Below are 22,708 nucleotides of genomic sequence, written 5' to 3' on the forward strand. Positions count from 1 at the left end.
AAGAAAGACAACAAATTTTCTTCCCCAAAGTAACATACACAATCAACTGTATAATTTTCTGTGCATTAATAATGCCAATATGCACTGGGAAAAGATTTGAGAAATACTCCCAATTTATGAAGTTTGACAGAAAAGAGCTATTATATAATATACTGGACAGTTCTATTATTGATTGTTCATTGATCTAAGTTTGAAAATAAAACCAATTTTTGCCATACCTTCAGCTAAAATTGAGAAATTTGTTTTTACTAAAAATTTCTAATGTGTTTCAAAAAGCATTATGCCTTTATCGGTATGTGTTTTGTGTTTATTAGTTCTATTATATTCCAGGTTTAATAAATTAGTTCAATGTACAATGAAAGTATGTGATCTTTTACACAAACTTAAAAGCACTCATGCATTGAATTTTACCACACAGTTAATGCTCATTTTATCAGTGGTTCCCACTTATGTCCTGGGAAGAGAATTAATTCACTCATTCCATTATATTATGCACATCACACATGGTACCAGGAGGATTATGTGGTTGTACAGTTAGAGCTCCAAGCCTCAGCCTCAGTTATTAGGCCTCTAAATAGGGATAATGCAAACTAACTGTTAGGGATGTTATTAGGATTAGCTGATAATTTATGCAAACCACACAGGATAATTTAAGGTGATTATAACACATTTATACTCAATAAATGTTAATTTCCTGTTAACTAATTTAAAGAATAGGACTCCATGTACAATGTCATCATGTTAGCAATGACCCTTCTCTAAGGATTCAGCTAAATTCATTTGTTTGATGCGAGTGTGTGTGTGTGTGTGTGTGTAAGGAAGTGTACATAATTACTAATTTTAGTTCATTGATCCTATCTATCAAGGGTGGCTAGCTGCTAACTAGATGCTTCTAAGGGACGTCTCAGTGGGTCCAAAGAATATGGGAAGGAGACTGCAAACAGGATCACGTGAAACTCTGGGTTTTGCTGACCGTTGCTGTCATGGCAGCAGATACTAGTTTCGGGCTTCATACGAAATATCAGTTGTGCACACGATTTCAGTGGCTCTTCCTCAGACAGGAAATGGTTCTAAGTGAGCCCAGCAAAAGTAAAGTTTATCTACATGTTTCCAGAAACAAAAATTCTTTCATCCAGGCAAGACCAACATTTTGTCACTGTGAGCCACATTTTTAAAAATAAGATTTTAATTCTTTATTTATTTGAGAGAGAGAGAGAACATGAGCTGGGAGTGTGGGGGGTCCAGAGGGAAAACCAGGCTCCCCACTGAGCAAGAAGCCTGTCATGGGGCTCGATCCCAGATGTTGGGATCATGACCTGAGCCAAAGGCAGACGCTTAACTGACTGAGCCACCCAGGTGCCCCTGTAAGCCACTTCTCCTACTTTATGAATTTTAGGTGAGCCAGAGGTTCTATCCTGGACTTCTTGGTAGAAGGTAACTCCACAGGAAGAAAGATAAGACAGTCCCTCGATCTAAAAACGAGCTTGCATATACTATGATTTAGTTGAGATAAACTCTCAACCTGTATTAGATTCAATACTGAATGCCAAAAGAACTTCTCTTTGAACCATCTTTAGAAAAAAAAAAATACATGTATATATAAGTATACATATATATCTAAATTAATACCAATTTAGTTAACATCTGGATATTATGCTTGAATTTTCTACATAATACTTGCGTGACCATAAGTCAGTGATAACAATTCTCAGAGTTTATATTAGGGTCTAATAAGATAATCTAGATGTAAGGCTATCTTTACATTAAACAATTTTATTCCAACTTTAAGTTATTGTTGAAGTCACGCCCACAGCGCTAGATTCACAAGGCTACATTTAGTATAGCTAGGGAAATACTAAGGAATTTAAGAAATTTGATTTCATTATAAAACATAAGCATAAAATAATTAATTCTTGGTCCCTTCAATTGAAATTTTAATTGGACTTTAATAAGAAGTATGGCTTTAATATCACCTTCTTCCCATAGACAATTTGTTCCAATTTGAATGTAGACTTTCCAAACAAAAACTCCTAACTATTTGAAAGTATACCTTTTCACTTCTATTAGTCAAGATTCTCTGGTCTTTTGGAGTAACCCAGCATCTCTTAGAACTTCTTTTATAATAAAAACGAACAATGTATTATCTAATAGAAAATATATTCTCATGCAGCCCTTATAAGATGATGTTTGCATGTTTATTTTGCTATGTCTATTTAACTACTGAGCATTATAATAAACCAGCATTGTTTCCAATTGTTCTTGCAAAAAAGCTAATACACTCAGAAAATCTGGTTGATTCTCTCACTGGGCACAACTTTAGACATTTAGAAAATCTTCCTGTCTTCCTGAAAACCTTTCAAAGAATATTCTAAAAATCCTTTCCTTTTGCCTAGAAAGCATTTTCTGGAGATATAGTCAGTTCTCATGAGCTATCTTTAAAAAAATAAAACCACCCCCCCCCAAAAAAAAACCATGGACTCTGTACAACTCCCTTCAGCCTTTGAGATTTGTAAGATTTAGATTTCACTGTACCTTCTGTGAAAACTAAGCACTAAACCTGAGTGCAAACTTCCAAAAATAAACCCTTTGTAAGAAACTTGACAGCCTTTTTTAAAATTGAGATCATGTACTTTCAAATAGCAAAGCATAAGTATGCCAGCACACTTTTAAAATTTCATTTCACACAAAATAATTCATATCAATTTATTAAAGAAAATACAAAATATAAATAAGGCAAAAATTTAGAATCCTCCATAATGCCATCAACATGTCAGATTTTTTTTTTTCTGGGCAGAAAGATAAATAACTGTATTATTCTTCAAATGGTGTCATGATATACATATCTCTGTATATTGCATTTTCCACTTTATATCAAACTGTGAAAGTGTGCCTTATACAATATATATTGGTCTTTACCATCATTTTTAATGGCTGTACAATATTCTATGGAGAAGACATGCAATTTATGGCCCATTATTTAAAATTTCAATTGTTCCCAAGGCTTTGCTGTTTTATATAAATAGCCCTGCAAAGAACATTCCAATATATACATCTTTGGTCCCTTTTCCAATTATTTCCTGAAAGAAATTCCCTAGAAACAGAAATTGCTGAGTCAGAATTTAAACATTCTTAAGCTTTTGATATATCTTACCAAATCTTCTTCCAAAGTCTTGAACAAATTTACATTTCGATCAACAAAGTATGAGACTGCTAATACACAAAACCCTCACTGAGCTCACTCATCTTAAGACTCACCAATTGGTTGCTAAAAAATAATTCTAGTAAGCCTAAACATTTACATACTTGCTGGGAAAACAAAGCAATACATTCTCAGAGATGACATTTAATCCTTTTAAATTCTGCCAACTTTTAGGAATGTTGTTTTTATTTGTTTTTTCCTTAATTTTTTTCCTATAGCAGTATTTTATAATGAAATGAGGAAAGAAAGTTTTTCTCCTTTTTCCCTACTCTGTGAATAAGGACTTGTCCAAGACAGGACTACAACTCCAGTTAGAAACTACAGAAAGACAACAATCCAATTTGCTGAGAAAATCTAGGGATTTTCTCCCATGCCAAAGCTAGCAGTAGGTTAACATATCACTGACACAGAGTTCACTGCCTTCATTCACTCCTGATGAGTATGAGCTTCCAGAATCTGAAAATTAATGTCAAATAGAACCACTTACAGGGATACTTTCACCAGTCCATGTATCTCCCCATCCATCCATCCACCCACTGATCTATTCATAATAAAAATATATTGAGCTTATATACCACACAAGGTAGAATGGGGTAGGTTTATTTATTCATTCACTCAACAAATATTTATTAAGTAACTTCTCCATGCCACACACTATTTTAAGCACTTAGCATCCAAGGTCTGTGCTCTTCAAATACACTTCAGTAGAAAGCCTCAGTGTGCTGGTCACAATGAATGCACATGGTTTTGGGTTACCATAAGTGATAGGAACACAAAAATCACGCTAATTATTCTCTTCCCTAATTTCAAACTGAATTTAGCATATATGCATGTCAAAAGCATTCCATAAACAGAAATCTTTCATGGACCAGAAACCTTTCCTTAGTTTGAAAGCTTTTTATTTTTTTCTTTCCTATCATTAGAATTCTGCTATGTCTTTTTTTCTCTACATGAAAAATAGTTTCTAATAGAGTTTCAGAATCTTGTTTTCTCTAGGACCTGCTAGTTTTATCAAGCATTTCACCCAAAATAATATTTCTTCTGTCAAATATTTGGCATGATTTTCGGGTAATGTTCCATGACGGCTGAATGAGTACACACTATCAAAATGCACCCTTTCCCCCTATCTCTCTAATTAAATTTAAAATTAACATGCTGCTTTCTCATGCTTCGTTCTGTTACGCCTGCCTCAATTTCCCTTGGTTCCGAAGCCTATCGGTTATGAATATGTATTAGCGTTTGCTGTCAAACCCTGTGAACACCTTCTGGAGCAGAAGATTAGATATGCTATTTCAAAACAGATGCATCAGTTTAAATCATCCCCTGCAATGTTCACCTACCAGTGAACTTTCATGAGAGACTGAACAACAGAACAGCAGACACTACTCTGCCAGCCAAGGTTCATATAGCCTTTTTTTTTCTTGCCTCAATGAATTTTAGTCAGTTTTAATTTTCATTTACAGTAGGATATCAACGATTCATGAGCTCATCAGTCTAAATGGAGTTAAAATTTCATGACTAACAAAGACACAGGCAAATGGATGCCTGAAAGCACCAAACTACTTCTGCCCAATCAAACTTTGCACTTCATATCCTCTTTCTAGAAAACTCTTCTCCCTTTGGGTGCCTGGGTGGCTCCAGTGGTTGGGGATCTGCCTTTAGCTCAGGCTGTGATCTCAGGGTCCTAGGATCGAGCCCTATGTCTGGCTTCCTGCTCAGCAGGGAGTCTGCTTCTCCCTCTCCCTCTGCTCCTCCCCCTGCTCATTCTCTCTCTCACTCTCTCTCTCTCTCAAATAAATAAATAAAATCTTTAAAAAAAAAAAAAAAAAGAAAGAAAGAGAGAAAGAGGAAAAGAAAACTAATCTCCCAACCGACATTTGCCTGACAGAGTGATGCCCTTCCCACAGATGGCAGCTTGGATGTTACTTCCTCCAGGAAGCCTTCCAGGAGGCTCCTCCCCAATATAAGCAATGTGTTCCCCCAACACTGTTCGTTTCCTCAGAGCACTAAGTAGTTAACAGAATAACTGAGTTCACGCCTTAGCTTACCCTTCCGTGAGGGAAGGTCTGAGTTGAAGTGGTTTTCAACCACCTCGGGATAGATATCAATAAGTGCCTGTTGTTAGAATGAGGAGATGAATGAATGAGCATATTTTTAATATGCTCTTCCATGTTGCAGAAGAGATGCTCATCTGTTTTACTAATAACTTCAAGTTTGAGAAAGAGGCCAGAGTAATGAACAATGGTCAAGTTATAGAATGATACTGTATAAAATGTGGGAAAATCAGAAAGAAGTCTAAGTTTAAGGTTATTTCTAAGTTTAAGGGGACAAGAATGGGTATCAGACCACTCTGAGCAATGTACTGGCTCTGCCCAAACTCAAATGGAAATGGACAAATCCCTTCATTTAGATTTTTGTTTCCTTGCCTGTAAAATGAAGGCAATAAATTAGGTCTCTATGGTCTCACTCTTCTTAACACTAAAACTCAGTGAAAGGAAGTTGATGAAGAAGCACTACTTAGTAGATAATCAAAGTATTTATAAAAAGCATCGCTTTTTAATTCAGCATTATTTAAATTCAGCATTGTTAAACACACATTTAGAGCCATACCACAGAATTTATAGGTTATTAAGATATACTGACATTTTAATGACATTTATCTTTGGACTGAATTATGGTATAGATAAGGTGCCCACAAAGTCATTTGCTCTGCCTTACCTAGCTACAAGCACAGTTCTATTTTTCCATAATTGAGACCTCGATACACACAAATACACACATTTTTCATTTTAGAATATGATTATGCACTGTTTTGCAATTTTCTTTTTTTTCACTGAACAGTAAATCTTAACAATTTTATATGCCTGCTTTATTCTTTTTAATAGCTGAGTAGTAGGCACATGCTATAATTTATTTGTTCACTTATTGACAAATATTTGGGCTGTTTTAAATAGTCCATTTTACTGAGAATATTACAATGAATATTCCTTTATTTTTAAAGATTTTATTTATTTATTTGACAGAGACAGATATCACAAGTAGGTGGAGAGGCAGGCAAAGAGAGAGAGAGGAGGAAGCAGGCTCCCCGCTGAGCAGAGAGCCTGATGCGGGGCTCGATCCCACAACCCTGGGATCATGACCTAAGCCGAAGGCAGAGGCTTTAACCCACTGAGCCACACAGGCACCCCACAATGAATATTCTTATACTTATTTTTTTTTCTGCACATGTCATTACTTAGCATATCAAATTGGAATTGCTCCTTCAAAAAGGAAACACTTGATACATTTTATATTTGGTACATTCTGGAAAATTGCCTACCAAAAAAGCTTTGACAATTCACAGACTCAGTAGCAGTAGCCATTTCCTGGATTCTTTGCCAATAGTATAGTTAATACTCTTTTTAGTCTTGCCAAGCTGATGAATAAAAAGTGAGGTCTTCTTTTTTTATTAGAGTTTCAAATCAAATTCCTGATAAGTTTGAGGATCTATTCACATGATTAGCAGTCATTTGTGTGGCATTTTTCCTTAAATGCATAAAATATGATAAAATATGTAAACATGATCTATCTAGAATAGAACTCAATGTGATATGTGTATGTGCATTAATGGGTGGAAATGAATGAAAATGCACTGGAAAGGTGCGACATGAGAGCAGTTACCAGAACAACTGTAAAGGGGACTTTGATGTGTGATTCGAATTTTTTTACAATGAGAGTAGTGTGTTCCTTCTAACCTTGCTTTGCTTTACTAACAAAGGGACTGTTGGATAAACAGGAATCATAAAGATGAGTGAAACTGTATTTCATTGGCTATAATCTCATTTTCTTTCCCGTCTGTTTCCAAGAAATAATCCTGCTTCTTTATTTATTGTACCCACTCCACTTGTTTCTCTACCCCCTTGAAAGATTTCCCTGAGCCCATTCTTAGACACTCTGCTCTCTCCTCCAGACAGCTCAGCTGCATCCATGCTTCTCCACCCTCTGGCATCCATGGTTCTCATCTGACTTCCCTCTGCCTGCCTGACCCTTCTACATACCTTTAAACAAATAACAGCCTTGTCCTTAGGGCATCTGCAATGAGAACAACAAAAAGAACATGGAAAAAGCTACAATAAAAGTGAAAAGAAACCTGTTAAGGTGCTAATTTAGTGTAGGTCGTGAAAGAAGACCTTCTTGAGAGAATGGTATTGAAATATGACGTCGGAGTTTGCTGGGAAATTGTGGGGGAGAGGACAGGAATATTCCATGCTGAGCACAGCACTTGACTAAGTCCTATGACAGAACTACTGTTAAATCATTCAAGTAACTAAATATGACCATCATGACTTAAATAATTTGGATAAAGTTCCAGTGCTGGATAATTTTGTGACTAATGGTTGGAACCATAAATCCAGTCCCAACACCTGTAGGGAGGTGGGACCAGATTGCATGAGGAGGTACAAATTCCCCTGAAAGGAATAGGTGTTATATATTCTTGACAGTGCTAGGGGAAAAGGTAGAAAAATAAGTTTCAGACGAGAGTGAAGGAAAATATTTTTCTGTGTGTCTAGGGCCAAGAATTGATGTGGCCTGCAGGCCCTAAGGTCTGGCACGTGTACAGAAAGAGTAACCCCTTGACCATATAAATGTGGTCAGAAATGAGGAAATGGAACAAGTTAGTAGGATGCCATGAAAAGGGTCCAAACAAAACAGCATTGTCCAACAGGACTTTCTGCAGTGATGAAAATGTTCTATAATCCTAACGATCTAATAGGATAGCGACTAACCACATGTGGCTACTAAGTACTTTGTAAACGGCTGGTGCCTGTGAGCGATGGACTCTTTTATTTTATGGAATTCTTATTTTGTTTCACTTTACTTTAAAGAACCACATGTGGTGGTTCTTCTAAAGAATCACATGTCTCATTCAGTGAAGCGTGTGACTCTTGATTTCGGCTCAGGTCATGATCTCAGTGTTGAGAGACTGAGTCCCGTGCTAACCTCTGCACTCAGTGCACGGTCTGCTTGAGATTTTTTTCCCCCGCTTCTCTTCCTGTTACTCTCTCTCTCTCAAATAAATAAATAATTTTTAAAAATTAGATAAACAAATAACCATCTGTGGTTCATGGTTACCATATTGGTCAATGCAGGCCTGGTCTCAGAAGTGTTGAGAGAATTAGGTAAGACTGTGTGCACACATGAAAGGCAGAGGAATAGAGAGGAAAAGAGTGTCCTTGGTAGTCCTCAGCAGAGAATGTTGGTGTCCAGAGAGTCAAGATTTAATAAAGGTCACATCCATGAAACGGTGGGACATGATGAGGGAGGAAAAGACCCTGAGAAACTTGTGGAGGTATGAAGCCAAAGCCTTGGGGAAATGTTGGCAGTCACCAAGGGACAATCCGGAGGCTTCTTATTTCTAACAATGGAGCTGGTGGAGTCTTGTGTTATTGTCGAGTGTGCTATACTTGGTAACAAATGACAAGTGTGCGGTCAAAATGGCACAAATTGCAGTTCTTTAGTTGTCTGTTTTCTTCATGTTTCTTTTTTTTAGTTCTCAGGAAATCTGAAAAAGTAGGTCGTGCCCTTGGTCTACAGGTCTGGCAAAGTTAATGCTCTACAAATGAATAGAATCAGACATTCTGCTATCACCTTTACAAGTTTTTTAGTTGCTTTCTCTGCTCCAGTCCCTGCCAAAGCTCAAGGTTAAAATATTTGTTCATCTAAAGCACTCTTCATCACCCTTTCTGATCCCGATCAATTTTCATAAGCACCTGCTCCAAAAAGCACACCGAGAAACTGGAAGGGGCATAAAGCTGTTAGAACTTGTCACGAAATTCAACACAAAGTCAGCAGTGTTCAAGAAGAACAATTTTTCATGTGTGTTGACACATAACTTCCCTCGCTTGTGTTTTGGTGATGACATTGTTTGCTAACCTCAACCATGAATGCTAGCAAGTCAGACAAAACCTCCAAAGAATCCCTATCATTTCCGATTGTGCCAGCCGCCGTGGTATTGGATTTGCTTCATGCTATCACCTTCATTCTAGGGGAGGGGAGGAAGGGGACGTGCAGAGCTTTGCTGATTTTGTGCTGCCATCAAAAATGGGTTTTTCGATTCCACTAAGAGAGTTGGGGTAAGACATGCTCTGACCTGCTGCTGCCTTTGTTTAGAGGGCCATGAATTGACTGAGACTGCTGAATGCACAAGGTACTATATAATAGAGTTATAGATTAAGCTCTACCTGTTTACCTTCTCATAAGCCTCCACTGAGATGCCTTTAGAATGGAAAAGATAATTTAAAAAGCAACAGATTATTCCTATCTTTTCTTTTTTTTTCGTTCACCTTTTCTCTGCATTGATTTATTATAGGAGCTGTTGATTATTTGCTGATTGCACGTTAATTCCAAGTTACCAGGGCAGAGCGCCTGTGTGCTATCCACTTAACAGGCTTCTTTTGTTAATGAAGTCCTTATCCTATTGGATTCCTGTTCCTTAAAGCAACATTTCAAAGAGAGGTTGCCTTATGGTCAGTGGGAGTGATGCCACACAATGGGCTGGAAAGATGACAATCCATCCCTGGGCCCTGGCTCTGCCCCAAGGAGTAATTCAATTAAATATGTGTGAGCTTCATTCTCCTTGTGCGTAACTGGAAAATAAAAATGTCTATCCCGCCTACATTCCAGGCTGGTGAGAGGATCAAATAGCAAGATACCTACAGAAGGGCTTTGTAAAATCTTAACACACTTGAAAGATAATAAATTTGTATTCATCATTTTTACCTCCACTCATTTCTAGAAAGAGTTTTAGTTCAGCTACAATGAAGGAACAGAGGCAGTTGAACCATTAAAGCAAAGATAAAAGAACACAAGTCATATAATAAAAACAGCAGATAATTGTTTCAGGAAAATCTATGTTAAGAATAGTGGTATCAATTGAAAACTAAATTTAAATCTTCTGGCAATTAAGGCAAAACACAAAACACTGGGGCGCCTGGGTGACTCAGTTGGTTAAGCGACTGCCTTCAGTTTAGGTCATGATCCCAGAGTCCCAGGATAGAGCCCCACATCAGGCTCCCAGCTCCGCAGGGAGCCTGCTTCTCCCTCTGACTTTCTCCTCTCTCATGGTCTCTCTCTCTCTCTCTCTCTCTCTCTCTCAAATATATAAATAAAGTCTCTTAAAAACACACACACAAGGGGCGCCTGGGTTGCTCAGTGGGTTAATGCCTTTGCCTTTGGCTCAGGTCATGGTCCCAGGGTCCTGGGATTGAGGCCCGCATCGGGCTCTCTGCTCAGCCGGAAGCCTGCTTCCTCCTCTCTCTCTGCCTACTTGTGATCTCTGTCAAGTAAATGAATAAAATCTTAAAAAAAAAAAAAAAACGGGGTGCCTGGGTGGCTCAGTGGGTTAAAGCCTCTGCCTTCGGCTCAGGTCATGATCCCAGAGTTCTGGGATGGAGCCCCGGCATGGGGCTCTCTGCTCAGCAGGGAGCCTGCTTCCTCCTCTCTCTCTCTGCCTGCCTCCCTGCCTACTTGTGGTCTCTGTCTGTCAAATAAATAAATAAAATCTTTAAAAAAAAAAAAACACACACACACACAAAACATTGTTAGGCACATGACTCTCCTTCATCTATGAAATGAAATATGTTGGTTTATTAGGCAAGACAGAACTTGTCCTACCATTAAATGCTAAGGATCGTGAATGAGACTGTTTTCTGGGCAGACACAAGTGCACACTTTCAGTTGCCCTTGCAGTCAGAATGCGAGCCGGGTGCATGACAACTTTCCCCACGTGCTCCTTCATGCTCTCCCTCCTGATACTAGCTTGATTCATGACAATCATAGAAGGTGGGAGAGGGAAGGACCCTGGGCACCTGAATCCTTACTTGGAGCTGCCCACCAATTAAAAATATCTACTTTCTACTTTATATGAGCAAGAAATAAACCTCTATCATGTATGAGCTATTTTTTTTTACACAGTTTGCACACCTGATAAAAATAAAGATTTTCTAATTTGGGACTTTATTGGCTAATATATAGAGTTTTTAACTATTAGTTTTACCTTTAAAAAAGTTTTTTTTTAATTTTTTTTTTAAGATTTTATTTATTTATTTGACAGAAAGAGAGATCACAAGTAGGCAGAGAGGCAGTCAGAGAGAGAGGAGGAAGCAGGCTCCCCGCTGAGCAGAGAGCCCGATGCGGGCCTCAATCCCAGGACCCTGGGACCATGACCTGAGCCAAAGGCAAAGGCATTAACCCACTCAGCCACCCAGGCGCCCTACCTTTAAATGATCTTCATGGGCTGTGTCATATTTTATCAGAGGCAAGCAAAATCTAATGGTTCTAAGGGAATAAAACAAAGATGGGAGATTTTATTTATATTGGGATGTTAATGCCTAGAACAGAAAAGAAAGAAGAGACAAGAATACTTCTGGAACACGAGACATGTCCAGGAAGGCCTGTCTGTTTAGGGACCTTATTAGTGAAGATACAATGAGCATTGAGAAAGCTGAGATAAGGCTAGTGCCTTAACGCACTGAGAGGAATCCGGACAGTTTAGAAACAAAGACAAATAAATTAGGGAAAGGAAGGGAATAGCTAAATCCGATTTTCCATATTCCCTTAGAGTCTGCGCTGCCTGGCAGGATCTCAGAACCCTCAGCTTTTTGAGCAAGGAAGTGTCATTCATGGGCTCTGCTGTGGAATCTGTCTATAGGCAGATTCTTGGGAATTTTATAAAGACAATCAAACATGAGGATATCATAAACTGTGGATTTAATCATTTTATTACATCTCAAGCACAATTTTCAGAACTACAGAATTGCCTCCTGAACTTCTCTAGGCTTTTCACACTAAGTTAGCTTAAGTGCGTTGGGCAGATTCCATTCACTCCCACGACAGGTTTGTTCTGAGACTTTCCCTAAACTTTGCTGGGGGCTTCCTGTTTGGACTTTTGCTCTGCCTCTCTCAATGTTTTGGACCTTCCTATTTTGAGCATAAACAGCTCCCCTTTTGCATGTGATTTAAATTTCATTTCTAGCTATTTAAGCTAAAGATTTAGTAGGGCTTGGGCAAATGGCAGCATGGAGTAGACAGGTAGGACCAGTCCCAGGCTCTGGACCCAACCTTGGCCAGAAAGGTTTTTCTAGGAGATGATAGGCAGACACGGTTGCTGTTGAAAATAGGTCAGGACCCAATCCAGTAAGTGTAACTGCGTAGACATCTATAGTCCCAGGTCAAACAGGCAGCAAGCCATCCAGGACCAAAGAACAGAAAGTCCTGTCATGCACAGGTCAACAATGGAGAATTCAAGAAAAGAAATGCTCAGAAACCTACATAGCCAGACTCTCAGAAGAAACTCAATATATAATAGGTCCCAATGGGGTCTTTCCAAAATTCTATTTCCCTCGGGCCAGAATTTCTACCTAGAAGCATTCTTCTAACATCATCAAACCACAACCATCTTTCTTTACATGATAGCTAGTTTTTGAAGTATCTAAGAAAATGTAAAATATGGTTGACATCAAAATAATATGAATGTCCAGAGACCATGTCATTTCTGTAAGCATTGCAAGTGCGACAGGAAAGTTTGAGTAACAACCACTTTACAATTCTAAGAATAATACAAGTTTCATTGCCTTCAAGTTGATATATGGCTTTCTGGACACCATCAATTGAAAGAAAATGAAATCCACAAATTACTTTTCTGGTACTTCTATCCAGGTAATTTCTTTGTTCCAAAGATAAGGATTAATTTAAAACAAGATGTAAAAATTAAAAAATTAAAAAATAAAGACGAGGGTGAACACATCAATTAAAAGCTTTTGAATGCTAATAAAATAAGAAGTAGGAGACAGAAAAATGAACCCTTTGCACTTTTCTAAGTGAATTTGTCTTTGCAACTCATTGCTTTCACTTCCTCACACACCTAAAAGGAATGCAGAAGCACAGATGTGTTATTCAAAGTTTAATTTCTTTTAGGAAATGTGTGAGTTAGAATCAAGAGAATGTTAGAGGCCATGTGGTTTAACCTCTACTCACTGAATATATAATACCTACGCTAACTGAGCACTTTCTCTGTGTCAAGCATTCTTCCAAGTATTTTCCAGGTACTATCTTTACCACAAACTCATTATTCCTACATTAGAAATAAAGGAAACTGAGGCCCAAAAAGCTTGAGTGATTTGCACATAGACACATTGTAAGAGGCAAAACTGGGATTTAAATCCAAGAAATCTGATTTCTAGAGCTTAAACAGTAAGTGATTCTGAGTCATATATACCATCCTAAGATAAATGTAAGCATTCCTTGCTTTCTTCCTTAATGTTACCACTAAGATTTATAGCTATGTGTATTTCATTTGGAAACATATGTGAAACATTCAGTACACAATTCAAAGACCCAACTTCTCATTTTTCAATTAAGGATATGGACCTTATCTGACAATTCTTCAGCCCCAAATAAGCAATCCGGGTACCAAAAACAAGATAAGAGACAAAGGGATCAAGTGCCAGAATCTAGACATTTCCAAGAGCTTGCCTTTAGCGATCGGAGTACAGATCACTGCCTTTAGTCTGTGTTGCAGGACAGCATCTGAGGGCGATTTTTCCAACAATCTACACCTGTGCCCGTGGGCCTGACGCTCATGACAGATGGACTGAACTCCACTGAAAACATCTCGTGTGTATCATTCTTCTCTAGGCCTCCATGCTGGGCTTGGAAATCATATTGTCTCAAGGGCCTTTTAGTCCTGGTCACACATTTGCCATTAGATCATTCCATTCTGTATCTGTTGAGTCTCTTAAAAACATGGACAGACTTCATTTTCTCTGCAAAGTATGTCTGCAAAGCTCAATGCCTTTTTTAAGAACCGTCACTAGATTTTCTAGGCTCACTCAAGTTCCAAATTGCAATCTATTCTCCCACTGTAATACCTGCTTTTCCAACTGGTAATTTCAAAATAAGTGATCCAGTCTTCAAAACATTTAAAGTAAACAACAACAATAACAACAACAAGCCCCCCCCAAAACAAAACAACAACAACAAAAAAACCCAACTCAGATTGATTATCCCATCTCATTGGGTTCATTCCAGGTTGATCAGTGGTTTGAAGAGAATATCCACCCCCACCTTCTGCAGCAGTTTCTCCTCTAACATACCGACTTCTTAATGTCGACTCTCTTAATGGGTTCTAGAATTCAGACTCTTTGCATTCTTAGCAGAACAAACCGCCACATTTCTGTTCATTCCAGAGTCAAAGCTGTCATAGTCTGCTGTTACTTTTCTCTGAATGTCCTCAAGCTGTCAAAATGTTTGCTGTGTCTATCAAAATATGCCAAATTCATTTGGGGCATTGGACATGAGCAGCACCAAAATTTCGCAGACAAATGGGGTTGGATGAATAGCAGATATAGGACAATTAAAATGAGAAAAGTGTAGGGCAGAGCATGCCTTTGCTACTAAATATGACAGATTATATTATAAAGAAATGATTGATATAAGTGGGATATTAATTTAACATTACAGGTAAAATCTAATTTGTTATGCAGAACAGGACATGGCAGACTTTTTCAGTAGTTAGCAACTTTTTCAGGGAGAGATAAAGATTAAAATTTATGCCAATAACGGACCAATATAATTGTTCCATCTCATCATGCTTTATTAATTTCAAGGTGGTATTCCAAAATATTGAATGTCTGTTTCAGATTAATATGGATACTCCCAAGCACCCCCCAGAGGATCTTATGAAGAAGTCCTGAGAACATATTTTAGCAAACATAATTAAGTAGAAAGAATGGAGGCTCATGTCCACCCAAATTCCGCAGCATGAAGGAGCACTTCTTCCTATTCGCGTGAGAAACTAAAAATCATTTCTTGTATGCTGTTCACTATGCATAGCTGCAGAATTCCAAATTAATTAAAATACAGAGAAGGGAGATTTTCATGTAGAGTTAAAATTCCTAAGGTCTGAGAGAATTAAAAGGATAACTTTAACTTTGTCTTGATGGGCATTGCCCCAATATTTACCCAAAAAAGTGGGAGGCTGGTCCCTAGCACGGGATCTTGGGCCAATGAACTGCCAAAATTAGTTCTGAAAAGGAGCTGAGTCACTAGGAGTGAAGCCCGGGAGAATGTTTGCAACCTGCCTATTTGCATTTCCAGAGTTCTCTTTGGATGCTCTGTGTAAGAACAGTTGTCCTGAGAGTCACCTAGGAGATCCGGCGTTCCCCACTCACAGCCATTACTTCCAGGTTTCCAAAACCGTTGTGATCACTAAGAAAACTTTTGTCCAAGAAAGAATCCTTCCTTGATGGCAATGATATTTGACAACAGTGACTGCAAACTAAATCATATTATTTGGCCCAAAGAACTGAAGTTACTCTGTTAACTAGAGGTACTCCGGTGTTAAATGCAACTGATTCTTTTCAATTCCCTCTTCGAACCATTGAATAAATCAACAATTTTAAGAGAAAAACTTGTTTCACCCCAGTCTTCATAAACAATTCAAACTGTCCAGTAGGGCCACCTGGGTGGCTGGGTTGGTTAAGCGGCTGCCTTCGGCTCAGGTCATGAACTCAGGGTTCTGGGATCGAGCCCCACATTCTGGCTTGGGTGGAGATCCTGCTTCTCCCTCTCCCCCTGCCTGCTGCCCCCCTACTTGGACTCTCCATCACTCGGTCAAATGAATAAATAAAATCTTAAAAACAAACAAACTCTCCAGTAAAGAAGATTAAGGCTTACCTCAAAGGCACTCTGTATTTTGCGAAAGTCATCCACACTGAGTTGGTTTTCAAGCAGAGAGGGGCAGGGGTCTTCATCTGTGGTGGCCCCTCCCGCTCTTCCCGGGCTCTCTGACCCAGGCTGAGGCCCCTTGTTCAACTCAAGTGCATTCTGGTAACTCATAATGGCTTCACCTCTTTTCAGCTGCCTTCAACTACTTGGACAATTTTTTTCCCCTTCAACAGGTGCCTTTGAAAAGAAACCCAATTTAGCAACATAATTTCAAAATGAAAGCACATTTCAAGGCCCACAATGAAGAGACAAAATGTTCAAGCCCAGAGGTAAGGAATAAAAGCCCTCAACCCCCACCCTTTTTTAATTCCACAGTTTACTTTCCAAATCTACAGCCAAATCTTTCTAAAACCCCCCTCCTAAGATTCTGCTTAATCTGGCTTCATTAAAAATGTGTAAATCTTCCCCCATGTTTATACCAAATGACACAGAACACAACTTCTAAATCTCATTTCAAATGCATTAGAAAAGCAACTTCTCCAAAATCTCTTTGGCTAACCTTGCCTCTGTTAACATCTTGGGGTTTTAAACTCCATTTTCTTGTATGACGCAGGTGCAAGGTTTCTGTCCCGGCGAAGGGCTTGCCTCTAAGGCCATCGTCACAGCAACGTGGAATTGTTTTCATCTGTTCCTGCTGCCTTTGTATGTTTCCTGGCAACCAAAGTCAAGCCAACTAAAACTTTTCCTTCACCGATCCCCCACCCTGACTAATTACTGACCTGAAGGTCTGAATATGTTATGTGCATATGAGATTTCTTCTAAAAGGATAATTCAGCCCACTCACTTCTAATTAAACTTCATGGCTATATTATTTAAAGACAAGTTTTATAAATATGTTTTCTCTGAAGCATGTTCTATATTGTGAAATAATAGGATTCGCCAAAAGAAAAGAGAAAGACATTCTGGAATTGTATGTTTTTCACGTAGGAAATATTTTATTCTTAATTATAAGAATCTGTTCCTTTACTTTCTCTTTGTCTTAGTTTCTATGTATCTAAAATGGGGATGTTGTTCAATTCATTGCATATAAAGGGAAGACCCATAGCATAACATGATAAACTTTGTAATAAAACCACTTATAGTACCATCACTAGCTCAGCTAATACTAATGAAAGGGAAGGAAAAAAAAGAAAAGTTAACTCTTTTTTAGTATTTACCATGTGCTAGGCACTACACTAAGCACTTTGCATTCATTTTCTTGTTAAGCTTTACAACAACCCTGGAAAGCAGACAAGGTCACTGTCTCTACTTTACCAATGAAGAGGCAAAGAAAATGCCAGAAGCCACGGAGGTAATAAGGTATGGGATATGGCTCCAGAGCTTCAGAGACAGCTCTAGGGATGGGCTCTCTCTCTGTACCTTAGGTTCATCTCTGTAAAACTGAAAAGCTGTCACTCAGTATTTTCTGAGGTCTCTTCCAGCTCTATCATTCTATAATAGATATTCTAGCTGGTATTCACAAGACCCTTGGTGATGCACACAGTACATTCCCTAGAACACAGAGAAGGAATCAACCTACAGGCATTCCTGTACCAGTTGAAAGAAAGAAAGAAACAATGAAAGGAAGGAAGGAAGGGAGGGAGGGAGGAAGGGAGAAAGAAATGTCATTCACACAGCCATTTAATTTATCCATCTCTCTGCCCATGGTTCATTCCAAAAACCATTTATTGACTGTATGTCACGTCCTGAATTAGACCCGTGCCCGTGCCTGAGGGGTTTATAGGCTTGTGGGAGCAATTACCTGGCTAGATCATCTTTCATACCAATCCCAACCTCTTGCTGTTTACAGTGCTGTGTTGAGAAGGATTCTGAAGTCATAGGAAATGAGTGGTAATCTTGCAGATATGTAACATAGGCACAGAAAGGCAAAGGGGGGCATGTTTATCACAAATTTGCCTTTCCTGATTTAGACCTTCATGTAAGTTAGGAAAATGTTTTGAGCCCCTTCCACACGATCACGCTGAGCTAGTACCCGCGCCTGAATCGGGTCGCAACCTCAGCCACGCCTGCCGCCTGCCACTGCCTCCGGACCATGGACCCCCGCAAAGTGAGCGAGCTTCGGGCTTTCGTGAAAATGTGTAAGCAGGATCCGAGCGTTCTGCACACCGAGGAAATGCGTTTCCTGCAGGAATGGGTGGAGAGCATGGGGGGTAATATACCACCTGCCACTCATAAAACTAAATCAGAAGACAGTATCAAGGAGGAAAATGTTTTGAAGCCCTAATATTATAAATTCCCCTAAGTTATCTCACATAGGAACGAAATAGGTCTTTCTTCCAACCGAATAAGAAAAGTAGTAATAGTTTAGAGCAGCTGGATCAGTCCCATAAATGTTTGTAAAATATTTTATAGTCTTATTCTGGAGAGTTGGGCTTTGTTCAGGAAGAGACACTTATGAGGGAAGGCTGAGGAAATAGAAAAACCATTTCTGAAGCTGTACAGGGAGAGGTGGGTATCCCACTGCCTAACGATGCAAAATTCTCTAATTATCCTAAGACAGTCAAAATGCCTGGCCTACTTAGCTTCCATAAAGAAGCTCTAAACGTTTTCATTAGTCAAAACAGAAAAGTATAATGAGCAGCTAATAAATTACCGCAGAAGTTAATCAACTGACACAGTTTTCTTTATGTAAAATTACAGCATTAGAAATAATTCTTGATCATGAAGTCTTAAACGGCTTTAACCTCTTTGGCAACTGTGCGGTTAATTTTCGGGTTAAACTTCCACAGCACCGTAAAATCCATAACTAGCCTCTTGACTCAGCTGAAATTTACCTTCCTGTTTGCCATGAGTCAGTTATGGTTGTGTAAAATCCTGCCACATGGCCAATCCAATACCAGGTTCTATGGGGCAGTGTGCAGTGATGAAGACTGTGCTCTTGAGGGGTGGATGGTTTCGTCAGGAGAGAAGGCTGGCCAACTAGGGGACCCTTGCTCCCTTCCCTGTAGGGACGCGCAGACACTCACCGCACAGTGGAGTGCTGCCTCATGGAAGAAGGCAGACCAAGCTCTTGGATCTGCTGGCCTGTACTTCCTTTGGAACCTTGCACTGAATCAGTCTCCCTGCTGAACACGCTTCGCTTGGTGTCCTTTTCAGAATTCCCTAGTCCACCCCATGATTTATACCCACTTGGGTAAATGTGGGCCTTGTCTTTCCTCCAATTCCCCTTTCTTTGTTTGCCCTCCCCTCACACTGAAGCTGAATCTTCTTGACATTCTTCATCTTTGCCTAGAATTCTCCCTCCAGTTCCTCGCTGTAACAGAAAGCAGCTTTCCCTTACCAACCCAGTTTTCTACCTAACCCTCCCAAGTCAAGGCTGTCCCAGCCCCTGTTCTTCGGGGATAGCAGAAGGGGGTCCCCTGTATCCTTGCTTCTTGAAGCCTTGCCTTCCCAACATGGCCCCAGGGGTCAAACACGCCCCAGCTCAGTTTAAACACAAGCCCCTGCCAGAGCCTGAGGGAAAGAACTAGGCTTGCCTTGGGCAACTTTTAAGCTCTCTATAAATATTAGCTTCTTTCCTTCCTTGTCCCTGATCCTCCCAGTTTGAATTAATTACTCCTTCCACTCTGCAACCACAGCATTTTGTTTATACTTTAAGCACAGCACTTTTTCTTTCTGCTTTGCAGTATAATTAGTTGCCTGTGCATCTCTGTCTGCTACTACATTAACTCTCTAAGAACAAGGATGATACCTCACTAAGGCTCTAGACTTGCCTTGCCCACACCGAACTTTGCATAAACGACACAATGCTACGGTCTTGTGTGCACATTTATAAAATGGGTTGGACAGAAAGTTAACTTCACCAATAGCTTTGAGTTTTCAGGGAAGGGTCCTGGCAATAGGTAACACCGAATCAGAAACACAAACAAGATTTCATGAAAAATAAAATGAATGAGGGAAACAAAATTTAAGATCGGGTCCTCAAAGCACTTAGAGAAACCATTTAAGCACTTTTGAAACAGAGCCTTTTTTATACATGCAGTTTCTATGTAAGACGGAAATGTGTGGAGACCCCATTCTGTCCCAGACACTGGTCTGGACACCAGAAAAACAATGATGAATGAAACACACCCACCATTACTCAGAGACACAAATAACAGTAAATTTTGGGTTTTAAATTAATCCTATCTTTTGAGAAAGCAGACCTTTGGTTAATCTTAAACAATGTAATGTTTGCCTTTTTTGATCTGCCAAACAATGTCCAAAGTAACAAAACTGTATTTTCATAATAGCACTTCTCAGACTGTTCAAGTGTTTGAACACTGAGAATTCACAAAATAATGATATCCTAAAATAACTAAATATATAATTCTGTAATACATTGCATATCATACACTTTAGTTCTGGTAGAAGCAAGCAGTGGCAGCCAAATGTAAAAATATGTGGAAGTAGAATGGTAAAATTAAGAAAATTCTAATTATTTACATGTATTTCTACCATTTGAAAACATGTCTTCTACCACTGTGATTTTCTTGTATCAGTAGACACATAGGATGCAATAAATTAGATATTAAAAATCACTGCTTAAATATATTCTCATGTTCAAGGGGCACCCACATAGCTGAGTCTATTAAGTGTTTGCCTTGGGCTCAGGTCCTGACCCCAGGGTCCTGGGGTTGAGCCTGCCCCACTCCCTGTGTAGGACTCCCTGCTCAGTGAGGAACCTGCTTCTCCCTCTGCCCTTCCCCAATTCGTGCATTTTCTCTCTCTCCTCTCTCTCTCTCCCCACCTCCCTTTCGCTCTCTATCTCAAATAAATAAATAAAATCTTTAAAAATAATATATTCTCAAGTTCAATCTTTTTATGCAAATTCTGATGGGAGTTCCCAACAGATAATCACTTTTGAACACCTCTTTGCTTTAACAAATCCTTCTCCTTGAAATTCCATATCTGTGCCCAAAGTACCTGTGGGCTGGTTGACAGTGGGCCTGTCATTGGGGAGCCACTTTCTGGGCAATTACTCTAGACTAGGTCACCAAATTCCTTTCTGTCACCTCTCTGAGAGGACACTGTAGTTTATTCTACTAGGAGCTTCAGAACAGTTTGTCAAAGTCACCTTGATATCGAACACTTGCATCCGTGTATAGAACCACTAAAACATGGTCATAAAATCTTTGCATGAAAAGAGTTACTGGAAATCCAGTAAACATTTATTGATTTTTCTCCTTGAAGAAAGACAGAAAGCAGGTAGGTTGAAAATGAAAAATTATTGCATTCCAAAGACTATTAGGCACTTTCAAAAACATTATTTTATTTAAACCTCATGATAGCCCTGCAAGATACTTAATATTTTCCCAATTTTTTAAACGATGATGAAACTAGACAAGATTAAGTATCTTGCCTAAACTTACATAACTTGTAAATTGGATTATCTAATAATGCCATGATACTGTCTCTGCTAAGACTTTACACCAATGATTTCATTTAATTTACTCTGATATCCTATGATGTGGGAACTATTGTGATGACCACCTTATAGATGAAGAAGCGGAAACTTCATCTTTAGATGGTTAAATAAGTTCTCTAAGATCACCCAGCAAAGAAGTAGCAAAGCTGGAATTGAAAACCCAGATCCTTTTATTGTAAAACCCTATGCAGAGCGATCTGGTAAACACCAGGGTAAATTCAACTCCAGTTTGGGAGCTGAGATGTGTAAAAAATGAGGAAACGGAAAGCACACACTAGGAATGAAGTCAAAGGAGTTTGAGTTTGGAGTCAGAGTATCAGGGTCAGGTCTTGGTTCTCTCATTTTCAGACCCTATAATCCTGGGCCAAATTGAGTAATGACTCAAAGATAGCAATATTGTTTATTGTAGAATTCTTTTAAGGTTAAAATGAGATAATATGGGGCAACTGGGTGGCTCAGTCGCTAAGCATCTTCAACATCTGCCTTCAACTCAGGTCATGATCCCGGAGTCCTGGGATAGAGTACCACATTGGGTTCCCCACTCTGTAGAAAAACTGCTTCTCCCTCTCCCACTCCCTCTGCTTGTGTTCGCTCTCTCGCTGTGTCTCTGTCAAATAAATAAATAAATAAAATCTTTAAAAAATGAGATAATATGGTCAAAGTTGTATATAAACTATAAAAACATTAGGCACATGAATTAGCTTTACTATTAGTACACAGTCAGGGGAAGGCAAATTCCCTGCAAACTCCAGGTAGGAGGGATTGGAATATTTTAACTATAAACAGAATGAAGCAAAATTATCCACCTTATGATATTTTGTATTGAAGTTGAGATTCTATAATCAGTTTCATTGCTTCTAAGAAGTTCTTACATCTAAATTCATCCCAGGGAAACCAACTACCTATCAGTTTTTTTTAAGATTAATTATTAAAATGCAATTAGTATGTGTGTCTGTGTGTTTCTTTTTTTATCACTTTGAAAAAAAAATTTCTGCCTTAGGATTGCTAATGGCAATAAATCAAAGTTTGCTCTAAGAAGACCGGATCTGTTTGGCATAGTCTGAATCTATTTTTAATAATAACAGATACAACTTTTTCCCATAACCAAAGCAGTATAATAATTGTGTGTCATAATATGATCTTAGACAATTCGAGGGCCCAAATCCCAAGAATTAGATGTTTTATTTATAAGATATTTAGAACTTTTTTCTAGAAGGTAAGTAGATTTTAATTCAATATGAATTCTCTGAATGGCTTAGCCTCAGGGAAGATACTACTTATACATATACATGTATAGGCACATGTACATGTACACCTACACATACATGTACATATAC

At 38.8% G+C, this 22,708-nt stretch overlaps 1 protein-coding gene and 1 long non-coding RNA gene across 3 annotated transcripts in view; one reads left to right on the forward strand and one right to left on the reverse strand.

Annotated features, from left to right (window-relative positions):
- Positions 1-16,213, reverse strand: part of WDR49 (WD repeat domain 49) — a 128,790-nt gene extending 112,577 nt beyond the window's left edge. The window contains exon 1 of the mRNA XM_032836090.1: positions 15,914-16,213. Coding sequence (XP_032691981.1) covers positions 15,914-16,075 — 162 coding nt within the window. The 5' untranslated portion in view covers positions 16,076-16,213. The remainder of the gene's footprint in view (positions 1-15,913) is intronic.
- On the forward strand, positions 1,325-17,255 carry LOC116854331. 2 transcript variants are annotated; one of them, XR_004380132.1, is made up of 3 exons: positions 1,325-1,364; positions 16,138-16,233; positions 17,171-17,255. It is a non-coding gene; the product is annotated as an uncharacterized LOC116854331 (long non-coding RNA). The 2 variants fall into 2 exon arrangements; XR_004380131.1 differs by lacking the exon at positions 1,325-1,364 and adding an exon at positions 9,174-9,386.
- The last annotated feature ends 5,453 nt before the right edge of the window (positions 17,256-22,708 follow it).

Source organism: Lontra canadensis, unplaced genomic scaffold (genome assembly GCF_010015895.1).
Source record: "Lontra canadensis isolate GAN:19392208 unplaced genomic scaffold, GSC_riverotter_1.0 scaffold90, whole genome shotgun sequence".
In the NCBI taxonomy this organism is placed as follows: Eukaryota; Metazoa; Chordata; class Mammalia; order Carnivora; family Mustelidae; genus Lontra; species Lontra canadensis.